The 16,983-nt window shown below is 38.3% G+C and overlaps 1 protein-coding gene across 1 annotated transcript in view; it reads left to right on the top strand.

The window, feature by feature from the left end:
* The window catches only part of sls (sallimus), a 177,595-nt gene that overhangs the window by 58,790 nt on the left and 101,822 nt on the right, over window positions 1-16,983 (top strand). The window contains 25 exon segments of the mRNA XM_067101056.1: window positions 2,394-2,532; window positions 2,813-2,925; window positions 3,222-3,365; window positions 3,666-3,805; window positions 4,134-4,481; window positions 4,711-4,879; window positions 5,426-5,569; window positions 5,996-6,099; window positions 6,508-6,658; window positions 6,893-7,036; window positions 7,374-7,531; window positions 7,947-8,043; window positions 9,622-9,654; window positions 10,794-10,937; window positions 11,197-11,412; window positions 11,603-11,838; window positions 12,004-12,129; window positions 12,311-12,502; window positions 12,639-12,743; window positions 12,903-12,986; window positions 13,178-13,354; window positions 13,510-14,353; window positions 14,356-15,930; window positions 16,208-16,498; window positions 16,677-16,908. Coding sequence (XP_066957157.1) covers window positions 2,394-2,532; window positions 2,813-2,925; window positions 3,222-3,365; window positions 3,666-3,805; window positions 4,134-4,481; window positions 4,711-4,879; window positions 5,426-5,569; window positions 5,996-6,099; window positions 6,508-6,658; window positions 6,893-7,036; window positions 7,374-7,531; window positions 7,947-8,043; window positions 9,622-9,654; window positions 10,794-10,937; window positions 11,197-11,412; window positions 11,603-11,838; window positions 12,004-12,129; window positions 12,311-12,502; window positions 12,639-12,743; window positions 12,903-12,986; window positions 13,178-13,354; window positions 13,510-14,353; window positions 14,356-15,930; window positions 16,208-16,498; window positions 16,677-16,908 — 6,106 coding nt within the window.

Below are 16,983 nucleotides of genomic sequence, written 5' to 3'. Positions count from 1 at the left end.
CAGTTGCTCATTTGAGGAACGCCAAGCATCGGTGAACCGGTGACAGTGACATTTTTATGTCCCTCAAGGTGTAGATCTTACGAAATATTTGAAGCTGGCAAAGAGCACACGGCTGATGACGCAAATCATGCAGCAGGCGATCAGAATCTGTCCAGATGTTCACTCGAGGGATTAGAATATAGCTCAGTGGGTTGAAGAAAAGGGTTATATGGTTAAGTTCTTGGAAGGGGAAGAGGTTTATACAACTAAGAGAGAGAGAGAGATGGGGGTGGGGGTTGGGGGGGGGGATGGATCGCGGAACCATCAGCTCTCGACATGTTTGTTTATAAAATGTTTTCAAGAGTGTGGAAATTTTTCGATGGCAGCCTTTCAACAATTCTTGATTTATATGTTAATTTAGGAAGGGGAGGCCTGCAGATGTGTACATTGGAAATACACATTTATATGTGGAAGCCTGTTGTAGATGATTGTCTGTGTAATTGATTATTTTATTTGTAATTCTTCTAAGCTTCGTTGCATTTTCAATTCCCTTTATAAGGCAGTTCATTGCTGGTTACATTGGAAATAAAGACTTGAGAGTTGGTTCCTGCTGTTCGTACTCAGGGTTACTGAATTTGATTTGTTCTCTTTTAATTCTTCTTGCATCATTTTACAATAGTTTACTGAGATCAAACGCCAACGTAATCAGTTTATGAAAAGAACAGGGGGAGAGAAAAGAGGGCCGAAGGGTTCGTTCGTTGGCAACTGGAGTTTGTATAAGTTGCCAAGAAATATTTTTCGAACATATTCTGCCTCACCTGCCTAGGAATTTCTTTAAACTTTATCTCAAGCTCATTAGGGAGGCGCCGGTGCCTTGGCTATTTATAGCTTGAGGGGATATGTCTTTTCATGCATACACGTGATGTGCGCTTCTATTCAGGTGTTTCTTCATGAGGCGAGAGAAGCTAGTTTCACTCGAATGCCGGTTTCGAATTCAAATTGTAAATGAATTTGAAAACCAATAGATGAAGTTTACATGAAACGATAAACGATTTCAGTGTTAGTTCATAAACATGAGAATGTCTTTGGTACACAATTATATCAGAGTTAGACAATGCCACACACACACACACACACACACACACACAAGTGTAACTATCATAATGATGGGCATTTTTAATACGAATACAATTCGCCTCTCTTAGTTTTCCCAAATATGGAAGCTGCTTTAAATAATCCATCATTTGCGTCATTCCCATAAGGGGAGCAGAGATGGCTGTTGAATTGATATCTAGCAGGTGGGAGCTGTGCCAAACCAGGACTGTTACACGTAGAAAACAGCAAATTATATTGCTTAGCAGTTTCACACTATGTCTTGTTCACATATTAGAATTCGTCACTTCAGACGATCGTTTATTAGTTTTTCAGTTCCCGATAATAATAATTTTCATACTCATTACTTTTCTGAAAGTGATATCTTTGAGCTCACTTGTATCAGAGTCAAACGATGCTTTAATTTTTTTTATTGAATTTTTTTATTGTTGTAGGAACTTACCAACAGGTAAAATGCAGAGATTTAAAAGATTCATCGAAGGAAAACTCTTTGTTTTTCTTTGTACATTTATGACACATAGCGCACAAACAGGTGACAGCTTTTTTGTAAGACTGTCCCATAAACTGGTTCCTCTTTTGTTTTATCGTCTGCCTTCCTTCATGTTTACCTTTGCCCATTATAGAACACTGATTTCACACAATGATAGCGTAAAGTAATCTAAGAATTATTAATAGAAAATATGCCGACCTACAAAGCGCGATCAGACGAAATTTGTTAACCAAGTTACTAATGCACTTAAAATCTTAAGACGTCTTTGCATGCTATCAAAAATGGATTTTGGGATCAAGGTGACGGTTGCTGTTGGTTCGACTAATGTACCTCAGGTGAGTAAATAGTTACCTTACTAATACTTTCGTATGTGACTATGTGAATTTGTGAGATAGCCTAGGGTTCGTATGAGGTGTTTGCCGAGTTCCCAGAAGATTTCAGTTCTGTCAACATTGACTTTAAAATGTTCTTTCGTCTAGTATTGACGATCAGAGCAGATGTATGATATTATGTATATATATATATATATATATATATATATATATATATATATATATATATATATATATATATATATATATACTATAAATATATGTATGTATGTATATATACAGTATATTATATATATGTATATATAATATTATATATATATATATATATATATATATATATATATATATATATATATATATATATATATATATATATATATCTGCTATATATATATATATATTATAGAACTGGATTATACTGTCTTAAGTCCTGCACTAACTTGATATCTTATGCCCTAATGTCACTTTTTCCCTCACAGGTACGAAAGGCCTCCAGTCCGAGACCCTTGACGAGGAGCGCATGCGCAAGATTCGTCAGCTGGAGGCTATGGGCCAGAGGCCAGAGGAAGCTAAAGAAATTGTCTTCCAGAAGCCTGTGTTCACTACTCCCCTTACAAGGTAAAAAGCAAGGTCTCATTCTCTCTAATGAAGTTGATTTATAAGAAGCAATGAGCACCCAGAAAGCGTGTCTTTGTGTAGCACGCATAGTCTACGGAAATGAATCCCGCGTTTAATTATCGAAACCGTTTTAAATGAGGGGAGGGAAAGCAATATAGAATAATTCATATGCCATATTAGAAGAACAAAACTAAGTAAAAATTTCTTGAATACTGCCGTCATTGACGCTTATACCATGCTGCGTCTCGCCTATTTATAAAAGCAATACCTATTCTTGCAGTGTTGACAACATCGTCGAGGGTGAGAGGTGCCACTTGGAGTGTCGTCTGGAGCCTATCAATGACCCCAACCTCAAGGTCGAGTGGTTCGTCAATGGAGTCGAGATCAAAGCTGGTGAGAGATCAGCGGTTTCAGATTCAATTCGTTTGGCTAGATGATATGCATTATTTACCCATTGCTGAAAATGGTTTACTGATGATTTACATCAGTTTGGTCTGCAAGTGGACAATCCTCATTTGAGTTTAACCTTCCATTCATGTAGAGTAATGTGCAGCAGGTAATAATTTAATCTGGAAATCAGTCACCAGCCTTTTACTTTGCCTGGCTGGCGACACCATTCCATGAAACCTGGGTCAAAGACTTCTATGGTTTCAGCTTCTAGAGAGTCAAGTTCACGCTTCTTTTAACAGGTCACCGATTCCGTACCACTCACGATTTTGGTTATGTTGCCCTCGATATCCTCTACGCCTACGCCGAGGACTCCGGCAACTACCTCTGCAAGGCCACGAACAAGATGGGCGAAGCTGTTAACTCCTGCAGCGTTAAAGTCTCCGGTTGGTGGTTATGCGTATCATATGTTGTGACGTTAGAATATGAGCTTTTATTGTTTCAAGTTTCTCTGTAACTGTGTATTAAGCTTAATTGTTTGTTGATGCAATTTGATAATGATTTATTTTAATTTTTAGCCCCGTGAACATCCTTTCCAAAGTAATGGTTCATATAAATGCATTAGCTACACTTGTTCATACAATTTGATAACGCTTACTCTGATTTTCTAGTTCCCCTTAAACATCCTTTGTTAAGTACTGATATGAAGTGACGAATTACTAACTTGCCTTGTATCCAATCAACAGCTCGTCGCTCCATCTACTTGGACACCCAACACCCCATGGGCTGGGAAAAGATCCAGAACCTGGAACAGCGTGGACGATACGAGAGGATCGAAGTGTCTGAGGCGCCTCAAATCGCTCCTCGTTTCACATCTGAGCTCAGAGTACGTTAATGTTTTATGTAACTGGACGCTATACTCGTATTACTGAAGAAGTATTTCGCTTCGCCTTACTGATTAATTTCAAGTTGTGTAAATTTACCTTTTTTCGCTCATATTCTAATTTATTATTCCATTACTGCTGTTTGATAACGAAGTTATCTATTGGGTTTATTCATTCATTGTTGCTAGCATAACTATATTTTAAAGTCAAGTCCGACTAATGTAATGGATAAAAAGTTACGCCAAATAACAAAGCACCAAACGTAACGGCGAAGAGGTGTTTTCTGATAATGAATTCTTTTCTTAATGCTTCTTCATATGATTATTCCAGGGCGTCTCCATGCTCACCGAGGGACATTACGCCCACTTGGAAGGCCGCATCGAACCTGTGCATGATCCAAGCATGAAGGTTGAGTGGTACCACAACGGCAAGGCTCTACAGTCCGCCGCTCGTTTCCATACCACCTTCGATTTCGGATACGTCGCCCTTGATATAACCACCGTCTACGCTGAGGACTCTGGCGAGTACACCTGCCGCGCTGTCAATCACATAGGCGAGGCAACTTCTACCTTCAGCTTCAAGGTGGAGGGCAAGGAAGGCGTCGTCTATGAGTCGGCTCACCCAGAGGGTCTGGAAAAGATTCGCGAGCTGGAAGATGCTGCCAAGTTTGGCCGACAGGTTAGATAACTTTGTTATTAATGTTAGCTAGAGTTTTACAAAACATTGCGTTGATTGACATAAAGGTTGATTTTCCTCTCCACTTTTATACTTCCTGCGTTTTAAAGTTTGCAGAAAATACTTCATTTTTATCTGTTAAAAGAACTCTTTGTACCTAATAGATTATGTGTACGAGAAAATACCGAAATACTGTATCTATATATTCAACAATTGTTGCTCTCTTCTTCAGGTCTCAGAAGAAACCCGTACCTTCCAGCGCCCAGTATTCACTCAGCCACTTCAGAATCTGGACAACTTGACCGAGGGAGAGACAGCCCACTTCGAGTGCCGTCTCATTCCTGTTGGAGACCCCAACCTCAAGGTTGAATGGTTCAGAAACGAAAAGCCAATTGAGACAAGTAAGTGTATAAGAGGAATTAATGCTAATGACCCGAGAACATTAGAATGAAAAGTAGTTTTATATAACTGGAAATTTGATATTAAATTTTACATTTCTGGCGTGCCTTCATTGTTCAGATATTGAAAAACCAAAGTTATAAAATCATTCCGTCACAGCCAACGCATTTGCGTATATAGTTCTAAAACTCTTGCATTATGTATTAGGTGATATTCCTCATGTACTGTTTATTATCTATAAAAAAAATAATTATTATTTAGGCATGGCATCTTCCTTAGAACAATTTTGGGTTGGCTTAGTTTACCCCATTTCAGAATGAATAAATACACGATGCAGGTGCCTTAATAAAAGTTACCAAAGATGAAACTTATTCAGAGTATTTTATCAGTGGCTCAAAAATTATTTCACATCAGTAAAAGCACACACTTTTTGTCTGTTAAGATTGTCTTTAAATGGAAGAAGTTTCTCATTTTTGTTCGTGAAACGAAGGCTGTAATTTTTCTAAGAGCTGCTTGTAAGGGATTCTAATTCCGAATGTCTCCCTCAGGCTCTCGAATCAACCGTACCCATGACTTCGGCTACGTGGCCCTTGACATCACAGGCGTACGTGCCGATGACGAAGGCATTTACATGTGCCGTGCTTTCAATGACCTCGGTGAAGCCGTCACTACTGCTTCCATTAAGATTAGATGTAAGTATTTAGCCAACTGGCTTTTAGTTTCTTAAACTGGCGTCTCAACGACTGTGGTCATCGTCCATGGACATTTAGAATAGGTGTAAAAATCCTGTAAAAGGAGAAAGTTATGGAATAGAGGAAGTTTCAGGACAATTGTATTTATGTATTTAATATACATGAAAAATATGGAACTTGTAATGTAGAAAGACATCAACAACAGTATGATGGGCATTGAAATGACGCTTGTAAAGTAGTCTTCGTTTAGTTTTTGTATATTTATTTATATATAACCATTTTCGCTATTCGCCAGAGACATTTTGGAAATGTTAAAGTCCATTATTGTAGTTAATTCAGGAATGCTTAGGTTAGCAGTGTCGTTATGAGAACACAAATAATAACATTTAGGTGGTGATTAAATGCACTGCTGTATTTTATTTTCAGCCCATGCCAACATCCAGCTTGACAGCCAGCACCCAGAGGGCATGCGCAAGATCCAGGCTCTGGAGGAACGCAAGTTGGTCGGAAAGGAAGATGAGGGTGATAAGGTACGTCATCTCACTCTGTGCGGTATTTGCAGCTTTAAAATGCTTTATCAGTTCATCTCCATTTTGTCATTTTACTCTTTCCGTGTATCTTTCGTGTATTTGTTCGTATATATATGACATTTGAGGCCTGAGGTGTTGAACACAAATTGTGAATGTTTTTTCCCTCATTTATATAAACAGTGATATATATATATATATATATATATATATATATATATATATATATATATATATATATATATATATATATATATATATATATATTCTGTTTTATTTGTTGCAGTGCATTAGAGTTCTAAGTATTTTAATGTTTCAAAATTCTTGTACCAAGTTACTTCTTTGGCATGACCTCCTGAGAAATTATTTCTTAGCGCTGTTTTGAATGACTTGCATTAACTTAATTTCCAGGTTTATGATAAGCCCGTCTTCACCTCCACGCTGACCGGGCCCTCCCAGATTCTGGAGGGACAGAGTGCTCACTATGAATGTCGTGTTGTGCCTGTGGGTGACCCCAGCATGAGATACGAATGGTACTGCAATGGAGTCGAACTCAAGATGGGTAAGTTCATTAAAAGATGAATGGGAACACCGTTATTGGATATGTTAAGAAAGCTTGATATCATCTGTCATTGTTTTTCTTTTTTTATTTATAAGCCAGATTTTGATATAATGGAAATAAAAAAGAATATTCAGTCCATTTTTTAAAGAGACGCCAATGTTTAAAATTGTATTCTTTACATAGGCGCTTCCACCTAACAATGAAATATTCTTATATAATTCTTTGTTTCCACAGGCTCAAGGTTCAAGACTACAGCAGACTTTGGCTACGTAACCCTTGACATCTTGCAGGCTGTTGCTGAGGACTCTGGTGTTTACATGTGCAAAGCTATCAATAATGCCGGAGAGGCAGTCAGCTCCTGCACAACCAGGGTTGTTGGTAAGAAATTCTTTAAAGGTGTTTGGGTGTTCTGTTAGGCATCCATTTGGGTTTTCAAAAGTGAAAGATCTGATTGTCATTGCTAGAGGTAGTATTTGCAGTATATAACGGAAAACATTGATGAAAGTCAGTACTCCAAAACAGTAACCTCAGAGCTGCTGTTATAAGGATATTTCCATGGTCTAAACACTCTAATGAAATGTTGATTTGTATGAAACAGAAGATTGTGTCCCTAGTTCATAATCAGTTTGTTGGATTATTTTCCATTTATTAACACTGACTCTCGCGTCACCATTTACTTCTCCCAAATAACTGTAACCTTCTTTTCTCCCTATAGCTAAGGACAGCATTCTCGGTGACGCCCTTCATCCCGGATGGGAAACCATCAAGCTTAGGGAAACTCAGTGGAACAGGGTCCCCGAGACGCCCACTTCACCCGAGTCCCTGGAGCCTCCAATGTTCACCAAACATCTGGAAAGCCACGAACGCCTCCAGGTACGTGTTTTTTTTATTTCTTATTTGTTTAGTTAGTTGGTTTAGTTGGTTAGCTATTTAGTCTTTGAGATAAATATGTGCATTATTGCTTTATTGGGAACTTGCGAGATATGAGTGGATGTCTTCGAGAAATACTGGAATGTTAAATAAAAAGTTTTTTAAACAAAATTATGTGGAAGCATTTTTTTTATTTCTAAAGTTTATTTTTTTTTAGAAACTCAAAACCAGTAGATACCTTGAAGAGGTGCAATGCTTAACAAACTACTGGCAAGTTGAATTAAATGAGATGCAGTGCTTTATGTAGTAAATTTTTACTTACATAAGCCTTGGATTCTGATACTTGTATTCACCTTTACACCATCTGGAGCTTGATATGAGACTTTTGACAATAAAAATCTGCCTTATTACTCCACAGGAAGCTGGCAATGTGCGTTTAGAGGCCCAGGTTCAGCCCGCCCACGACCCCCACCTCAGCATTGAATGGTTCAAGAATGGCATCCAGCTGGCCACAGGTATGGAAAGAATGGGAGGACATTTTGTCAGAACGTGGGTTTGCTTTATTTCGTTACTAAAACGATTGGTAACTGTCCTTTTTTTTATCAAGCTTTTAGAAGTGACGAATCGGTTGATGTGTCGTTTACTAAATTTGGTGGTCTGAAGACCCATGTTTTCGTTTTTTTAATTGTGTCAGTGTTTTTCTTTAAAATTTTGTTTTTGGATTCTTGTCACTGTTAGGCTACAGAATGTTCAATCAAGGATGACTTTATAGATGAAGAGTACATGTAATTGATTTCTTTTCTGTCACATAACATTTTTTGTCCTTGTTAGCATTTCATAGTAAACAGTGACTTTAAAAAGACACTTGGTAAATGTTATGTTCGAGGTTTCCTTTGGAATGACGGTTTTTTTTATTTTTTAAATTTTCCTTTTACATGCGTGTGCATTATAAATGGTGTCTCTAATGCATTGCCTCATCTTTTGTGGAATTTCTAAAATGTTGACCTTGAACTTTAAAAAAAAGCATTTTAGATTAGTGTTTTACCTAAACTTGGTATGTGAGATGTCCAAGTTTGCTAGTCGATGCTTCAATGTCTTCAGATTTTTACAAACTAAAAATTCCATAAAATAAAAATAAATACTCCTTCCCAGTCAGTGCAATGAATTACATAACAAATAAAAACTACCAACATATACAAACATCAAGTGATGAAACTGGCCTAATACTCACGGCATCGGCGGCAGAGATTGCGTGTGCGATTGTCGCTGATTAAGATTTCACACATTATTAGACAGTTTCGTAAATAAAATCTGGTGATATTTAGCGTCTTTAATATCTGCTTAAAACTTACCTGGATACTTCTACACTTATTGTTAAATACACATGACACACACAAATCTATTCTTTGGGATGTCGACAAAATATGGGTAAACACATAAATACCAGATGCACGGTAGGCCTATTAGTGTGTAGTAGTTGGAGGTTGACAAGTTAGCTTTTCCACCATCCCTACTATTGTATCGTCCTATTTCATTGGGTACAGTTAGAACTGATGCCATTAAAAATTGCCCTTTTACAATTCAGTTTCAACTTTATTTTAAAGAGTAAAACTTTTCCTAAGAGTTCAGTTTCTAGTACTTCGCGTAGTCTAGAAATGTCTTACAATGGGAATTCTTAAGCTACAAATGATAGTTTGCGTTCATGATGACATTTGGCACCAGTTCTGACCAAGTTATTTGTTTTCCCTGTTGTAAGGTGTGCTCTATTTTCTATGAAGTTGATTGAAATGTTTGTTTTATTCTATATTATCAAAATTGTACCAAAGAGAAGTTCGAAAAGTGGTACACTGATTGATAATTGACAGCCAGGATAATATGTAACGTTTCTCTTTTTTCATTGTTTCACTTTAAAAATGATTATACGCCCTACCTATTTTAGATGCAAGGGAATATTTAGAGCACAGCTTCATGTAACCTTCCTTTTGTAAGTGTCCAATTGTTAGAGCTATAGACACAGTGTAGTCCCCACAATTCCTTGAATTAGTTTCGGCATTTGACTACACCTCGCGTTATCTTCTTTATGATCTTGTCAGGTCCTGGAGGCATAGTGGGATCCTACAACGAAGGTATTATTCATTGAACTTATTCCATTTTGTGTAATATACATAATTGGTGAAGGAACGCTCCCATTCCTCTATACATAGCAACGTATAGGGGTCAATGTCCCCTTCTCTCTTTTTAAATAAGAAATGCCTGCTTCAAGATACCTGTTTTGTTATCGGGGGCACTCATTCCCATGGCTGGGTACTTGGTACTGTGTTTGTCTCGCTTTCCTCTTCCAAGGTGATCTATTAGAGGCTTTCATTTTCAGTTAACTGGTGCCTTTTTGTGATTCTCTATATTTATCAGGGACTTTGGGATTATTTATCACCCAGATAACTGTACAAATATGCTACTAAAGGATGAACAGCATTGTTTCATGAGAATGTAACATGAATGCAAAGAGGCACTGGTTAATCGTCTTGTTACAGAGTTAAAGCTTCGGCGAGGGAATAAACGATAATTTTGCCTTTCTTTCCTTTAAAAAAAATTGCAATGATTTATGTCTGACCTGATCTCTTTTACTCAAGGCTTTAGGGTTGGTGTTAGCTACAGCCCCTTTCTTTCTCATTTTAGAAAATGCAACATGGCAGCTAAAATGTTCTTTAAATTAAATTTTACTTTATGCATGTATCGTAAATCTTCTGGAGATAGACAATGTGAAATAAACAATATTATGGCTTGTAGTAAAATGTATCACTCAGTGAAATGGCTTCGTGGCTTGGTAAAGGGCCAGTTAAAGGGAATATTGCATGTTGACTGAATCTTTGCATGTGGAATCAGCCTTTGATGTTTATGTATGCATTCAGTGTATGTCATAGCTTTTGGTCAAAGTGGCCATGGCTTCCTTTGCAAATGTTTCTTGCAGGTGCTTTTGCAGTTACAAAATATTACTGTATGTACAATTTTTCCATGGTATGATATGTAAGGACTTGTAAAGATTTTTATCGAAAGAAGTTTCAGTAGTTTTTGTATTCATTGTTGGGATCAAATTTACCTTAATGTACCATATTCTTTAATGTTTATTTATATAAAAACAAGGAAGATTCCCAAGTACGCGACATCAAATCAGTAACAAGACCTTCAACAAACAAAATATGTGTGATCCATAAGTTAAACTCATTTCATCCTTAATCAATGCTTAATCTTATTTTCGACTCCTTAGGTACTCGAGTTCGCAGCACATTTGACTTCGGTCATGTGACTCTTGAGATCTCTGGCCTTCGTGAAAATGACTCCGGTATCTACACCTGCAAGGCTGTTAACAGAGTGGGAGAAGCTGTGTCCACCTGCAACATCAAGGTCTTCGGTAAGCAAATGTGGGAATTACTTGTCTCATTCTTTTGAAAACGTCCATTTTATGAAGTTTTTCCGGGGAACTTTCTACTGCTTTTGCAGAAATCTTTGGAAAATGATGTTGATGGCAAACATTGAAGACTTAGTTCTTTTTATATATATTTTAAAACCTGTTTCTTATATAAACTTTCAGTAAACATAAAGAACTTCATACTTCCATTTCACATTGCAACGGACTGAATTAAAATCTAAACATTCATTACAATTTTCAGACCGCGATTGGCTCATTGGTGAGTCTGTCCATCCAGGAGCTCTTTCCAAGATTGCCAAGCTTGAAGAACCCGCAGCAGCCCCAGAAGCTCCTGCAGAGCCTACTTATGATGTTCCTGTGTTCATTTCTCACCTCAACAACGTTGAGTGTCGTGAGGGTGACACGGCTCACTTTGAGTGCAAGGTCGAACCTTCTCGTGACCCCACCATGAAGATTGGTAATTTATAGATTTTTTCTTATCTTAGTCATCATGTAAAAAATGTTTGGGTACAGTGACATTTCTGTTAACTGTCTTTTTTAAAAGGAAAACTTTTAGACACGAAAATAAAACAAAATAGAACATCATAATAATTTGTCCACAAATAATCGTTGCTAGAATTTTCCCTAAAAGTGTCTTTTTCTTTTAGAATGGTTCATCAATGGTAAGCCAATGCAGGCCGCCTCCCGCTATGCCGCAACTTATGACTTCGGGTTTGTCTCTCTTGACTGTACCCACTGCTATGCTGAAGACTCCGGCATTTACATGTGCCGCGCCACTAACTCCAAGGGCTCAGCCTCCACCACAGGCACTCTCAAGTGTCTGAGCAAGGCTAATCTCTATTTCGACACCCAGCACCCGCAGGGCAGAGCTGGTCTTGAAAAGGTGAGCAGAAATAAAAAAGGATAAAAGGATGAAAATAAAAAAGTTTAGCAAGAGCGTTCTAAATAATGTAAACATAGCACAAGTAACAAAAACAATGCATAGTCTACTGAGTGTGCAAAATATGTTATATTCAGGAAATTTAAGACTACATTCTCTTCCATTCAGGTTGAAGAGGCTGAGCGTGCCTACTGGGCGAAGTACCAGAGGCAGATGTCTGAAAAGGAAGTCACCTTCCCCAAACCATTCTTTGTCAGGCCTCTGCAGACCAACTTCTCTCTTAATGAGAACCAGGTTTGTGTTCCTTTTTATTTTTGGACAGTTCATCCTCTAAATACACACAAAAAAAACATAGCGGATACGGCAGATTAGCAAAGATAAAGAAATTTTGGCCGTGAAATAATAATAAATATTCATGCCAGTATAGTTAAAAGGAACAAACGTAAATATATAATTATGTTCCCACTTCTTTCAGGCTTTGCATATGGAGGCCAATGTGGAGCCTAAGCAAGATCCTGACTTGAAGATCGAATGGTTCTTGAATGGCAAGGTCCTGGAGCAGGCCTCTCGCTACAAGACAAGCTATGACTTTGGTCTGGTAACCCTTGACCTTAGCGATGCTTATGAACGTGACCAGGGCATCTACACTTGCCGTGCTTTCAACAAGGTAGAGCTATTGTAATTTGGCTTAAAGCATCTCCATAACCAGTCAGTCAATAACATGCAAAACTATGGTTTTATATTTACCAGACATTGTATATCTCACAATATTCAGATTAATAATATATTCTTACTAATTTTAGGCTGGAGAAGCATACTGTACAACTACAGTTGTGGTGGGAAGCAAGGATGTCCTTATCGAAGACACACAGCACCCTGCTGGAGAAGCTGGACTTGAAGCCATTCATGTAAGAATACCTCTTGTTGGCTGGAATTCTGTTGACAATGGAATACTGTAAAATAAAATTATTGTGAATGACATAAATGCAGCATATTGATGGTTAAATGAATAAACAAAATTTATTTATTCCAAGATATTTCTTATTTTCAAAAATCATGTCTTTCAGCGTATGGAGAACAAACTGCGCCGTGATGACCGTGAACTGCCTGATGAGGAGGGTCACCCACCTGTATTTACTGTACCATTCAAGGTTAGAATAATCTTCTAAAGGGAATGTTCTTATTTAGGAGCTGTTGTTGAACGTTTGAAATGAAGTCATTTTAAGATGTGATGTTTCAGTTAATTCTCTTTAACAATGATAATATTAGATGAAATTTCTAAATTGTATAACTTGTTTGTTTTATATTCATTTTTCAAATATTCTTTCATTTTGACTTGTAGGATCTCAACAACATTGAAGAAGGTGAGATTGCTCACTTTGAGGCAATGCTTACTCCTGTTGGTGATCAGTCGATGAAAGTTGAATGGTTCTTCAATGGTGAGCCACTCAAGGCCTCTCATAGAGTACGCACTGTTTATGCCTTTGGAATGGTTGTCCTTGAGATCATTGGTTCTAAGGTAAGCTTTTTTCCTTTAGGTAAGAATCTTGATATTGATGAATAATTGAATTGCAGAAGTTTTCTTATTTTTGTGTAGATTTATTGCAATTATCAATGAAGTAATATATTCATTACTATTTTAGAACATTTATAGCAACTTCAACTCTTTTTCAGATCTCGGACTCTGGTGTTTACACATGCCGTGCTTCTAACAAGTGGGGCACAGCTGAATGCTCTGTCAAGTTTGAATGTGTGGATCGTGCTCATGGTCAGCCACCTAAATTCACTTCTCATATCCAGAGCTTGGAAGGCCTTAAAGATGGAGACTCAGCCCACTTTGAATGCACCCTAATTCCTATTGGTGATCCTAACATGAAGGTTGAATGGTTCCATAATGGTGAGCCTTTGCGCAATGCTACTCGTATCAAGACTGTCAGTGACTTTGGATTTGTTGTGCTGGACATTGCCTACCTGCAGAATCATGATGCTGGTGAATGGTTATGTAAAGCTTCCAACAAGTATGGTGAAGATACAACCAAGGCATTCCTCAATTGTCATGGCATGGGTGGAGTCTACACTGATTCTCTCCAGCCTGGTTCCCTTGATAAGATTGCTGCACTTGAAGGTCATAAGGCTGATCTCAAGGCAGTTACTTCACCTACAGCAGCTGAGCCACCTAAGTTTATCACTCAGATCTCCAACATCGAAAGATTAGTTGAAGGCCAGAGTGCTCACTTTGAAGCTCGCCTGAAGCCTGTAAATGACCCTAACCTTGTTGTTGAGTGGTACAAAGATGGAAAGAAACTGCCTTCTGGCCACCGCTACAGGACTTTCCATGACTTTGGTATCGTCATCCTTGACATTTTGTACTGCTATGAAGAAGACTCAGGTGTTTATGAAGCACGTGCTGTTAATAAGCTGGGTGAAGACAAGACATCTGCCACTCTCAAGTGCCTCAGCAAGACAAATCTTATATTGACTCCTCAAATTCCAAAGGAAATGGTAGGTGGACTGCAGAAACTCAGACTCTTGAAGATTCAGCCTGGATGAGGAAAGACACTACCATGGCCGAGAGGGTTGGCATGGCACCCAAATTCACAGTTCCCTTAAGTAATATCGATAGCATGAAGGAGGGTGAAAATGCTCACTTTGAAGCTCGGTTAGTTCCCACTGATGATCCTCGACTGAAGGTGGAATGGTACTGGAATGGCAAGCCCATGAAGTATAGTTCTCGTATTCGCCAGTTCTGCGACTTTGGCTTTGTGATCATGGAGGTATCTCCAATCTATCCAGAAGACTCTGGTGAATATATGTGTAGAGCCTACAATGACTATGGTGAGGCTGTAACGAAGGCCTATCTTAAATGTGAAGGTAAGAGGTCTATTATTCTTGAAAGTCAGTTACCAAAATCTATGCAGAAGGGCATGGAAAGAATTGCTGAGCTTGAAGGCCTTATGATTAAGTCACCTGATATGCCAACACCAACAGATGCTGGGCAGTCTCCACAGTTTATCACAACACCAAAGGATGTCCAGATTTTAGAGAACCAGCTTGCTCATTTCGAGTGTCGTCTTCTCCCTGTAGGTGATCCAAACCTTCGTGTTGAATGGTATCACAATGGAAGACCTCTTTCAGCAGGTTCACGCATCAAGACTATTAATGATTTTGGATATGTTATCCTTGAAATGGCCAATTGTTATGGCAGAGATGGTGGTACTTATACTTGCAGAGCAATTAACAAGCATGGTGAAGCATCTGTTGAATGCAAGCTTGTTGTTTCCAGCAAGAGCTCAATTATTCTAGAGCCTCAGGCTACTCAGAGGTACAAGGACTGCACAGAATCTATTCAGAAACTTGAAGAGAGCATGTACAAGAAGGAAGCAGCTCCAATAGAGGAAGAAAAACCAGCTCCACCAAGGTTTGTTACTGATCTACAAGACATCAATGATTTGGTTGAAGGTCAACCAGCTCACTTTGACTGCAGAGTAGAGCCTGTTGGTGATTCTTCCATGAGAATTGAGTGGTTCCACAATGGAATGCCTCTTGCAGCTGGCTCTCGTGTACATATGATGGATGACTTCGGCTTTGTTGTACTTGATCTAGAATGGACCTTTGCACGTGATAGTGGTGAGTACATTTGCCGTGCTACCAACAAATGGGGAATGGCCACCACTAAAGCAGTTATGAATGTTCGCTCTAAGCATGGTGTGGATCTTAGCACCCAGCTTCCTCAGGGAATGACAGCTGAAAAGCTCAAGGAGTTGGAACGAGGTCCATTGACAGAGAAATATGAAGCTGATCTTGAAATGATGGCTCCTAAATTCACAGTTCCTATTAAGAACCAAATGATGGAAGAAGGTGAAAGAGCATTCTTTGAGGCCAGAGTAGAGCCTCGCAATGATCCCAACCTTCGCATTGAGTGGTACAAGGATGGAAAACCCTTACAGGCTGGTTCCCGCTTCAGGACTATGTTTGAACTTGGTCATGTCACACTTGAGCTTCTTCATACATATGCTGAAGATTCCGGTGAATACACATGTCGTGCTGTTAACAAGCTTGGTCAAGATCTTACAAGAGCTACTTTGAAATCTAGAGGTTGGTAGATAACATTGTTTTAATGTTTATTACTTTGCAAATACATATGTTCAAAATAGCTTCAACGTTAAAAATTGCAGTTACTGTATTTTTAATCTATTTCAAAGTATGAAAAATGTAAATGGTAGTAATATTACTACTTGAAAAATGAATAAAATCAATAAGGAGGTACTCTTTTTTCCAGTATTTTAATGTCATTGACCTCAAGGAGTTTAAATCTGAACAACATTACTAGAATGAACAATGTGAATTTTAATCTTCTCTCTTACTTCAACAGCAAGCCAACTTGTGATTATCCAGTCTCAGGTTCCAAAGGGAATGAAGAGTGGTCAAGACTTTGCTTCACAAATGGAGGAAACTTTGAAGAAGTACTGCAAAGAGGTTATGCTCACTGCTGAGGACATCTATGATGCTGAAAAGAGGCAGCCTCCTCGTTTTGTCACACACATTAAAGATGTCAAGGACCTCAAAGAAATGGAAGAATGCAAATTTGACTGCCAGTTGGCTCCAGTTGGTGATCCCAACATGAAGGTTGAATGGTTCTTCAATGGTCGTCCTCTCCCATATAGTGAGTAGACTATACTGTCACTACAATAGCAATGATTTTTCAAAAACTAAAACAAGTGAAATTCGTATACATTCATTTGAATAAAAACTAGAAACAATAATTATTTCTAATTTATAAGAGATTCATAGTAGCATATTCCTGTACATTACTGAGGTCATATTTACTTTTTCTTCAACAGAGAATCGCCTTACCCCCATTTATGACTTTGGTTACGTTGCTCTTATCATGAACTGGGTATTTGGTGAAGACTCTGGTGAATACCTCTGCAGAGCTACCAATAAGTGGGGTATGGATGAAACCAGAGCTACCCTCAAGGCTCAAGGACGTCCAGGTGTCATTTATGATTCTCAGATTCCCAAAGGAATGCAGTCTCTTGACAAGATCAGAGAACTTGAGGCTTCCTGGCAACAGTAAGTAATGTTTTATATCATAGTAATAATTAATGCCTTTTTTGTATACATGAAGATTTTCTTTAGCAAGTAAAT

The sequence above is a fragment of the Macrobrachium rosenbergii genome, chromosome 56, assembly GCF_040412425.1.
Source record: "Macrobrachium rosenbergii isolate ZJJX-2024 chromosome 56, ASM4041242v1, whole genome shotgun sequence".
In the NCBI taxonomy this organism is placed as follows: Eukaryota; Metazoa; Arthropoda; class Malacostraca; order Decapoda; family Palaemonidae; genus Macrobrachium; species Macrobrachium rosenbergii.
Note: the sequence above shows the minus strand (reverse complement) of the source record. Positions and strands in the feature narration are given on the sequence as shown.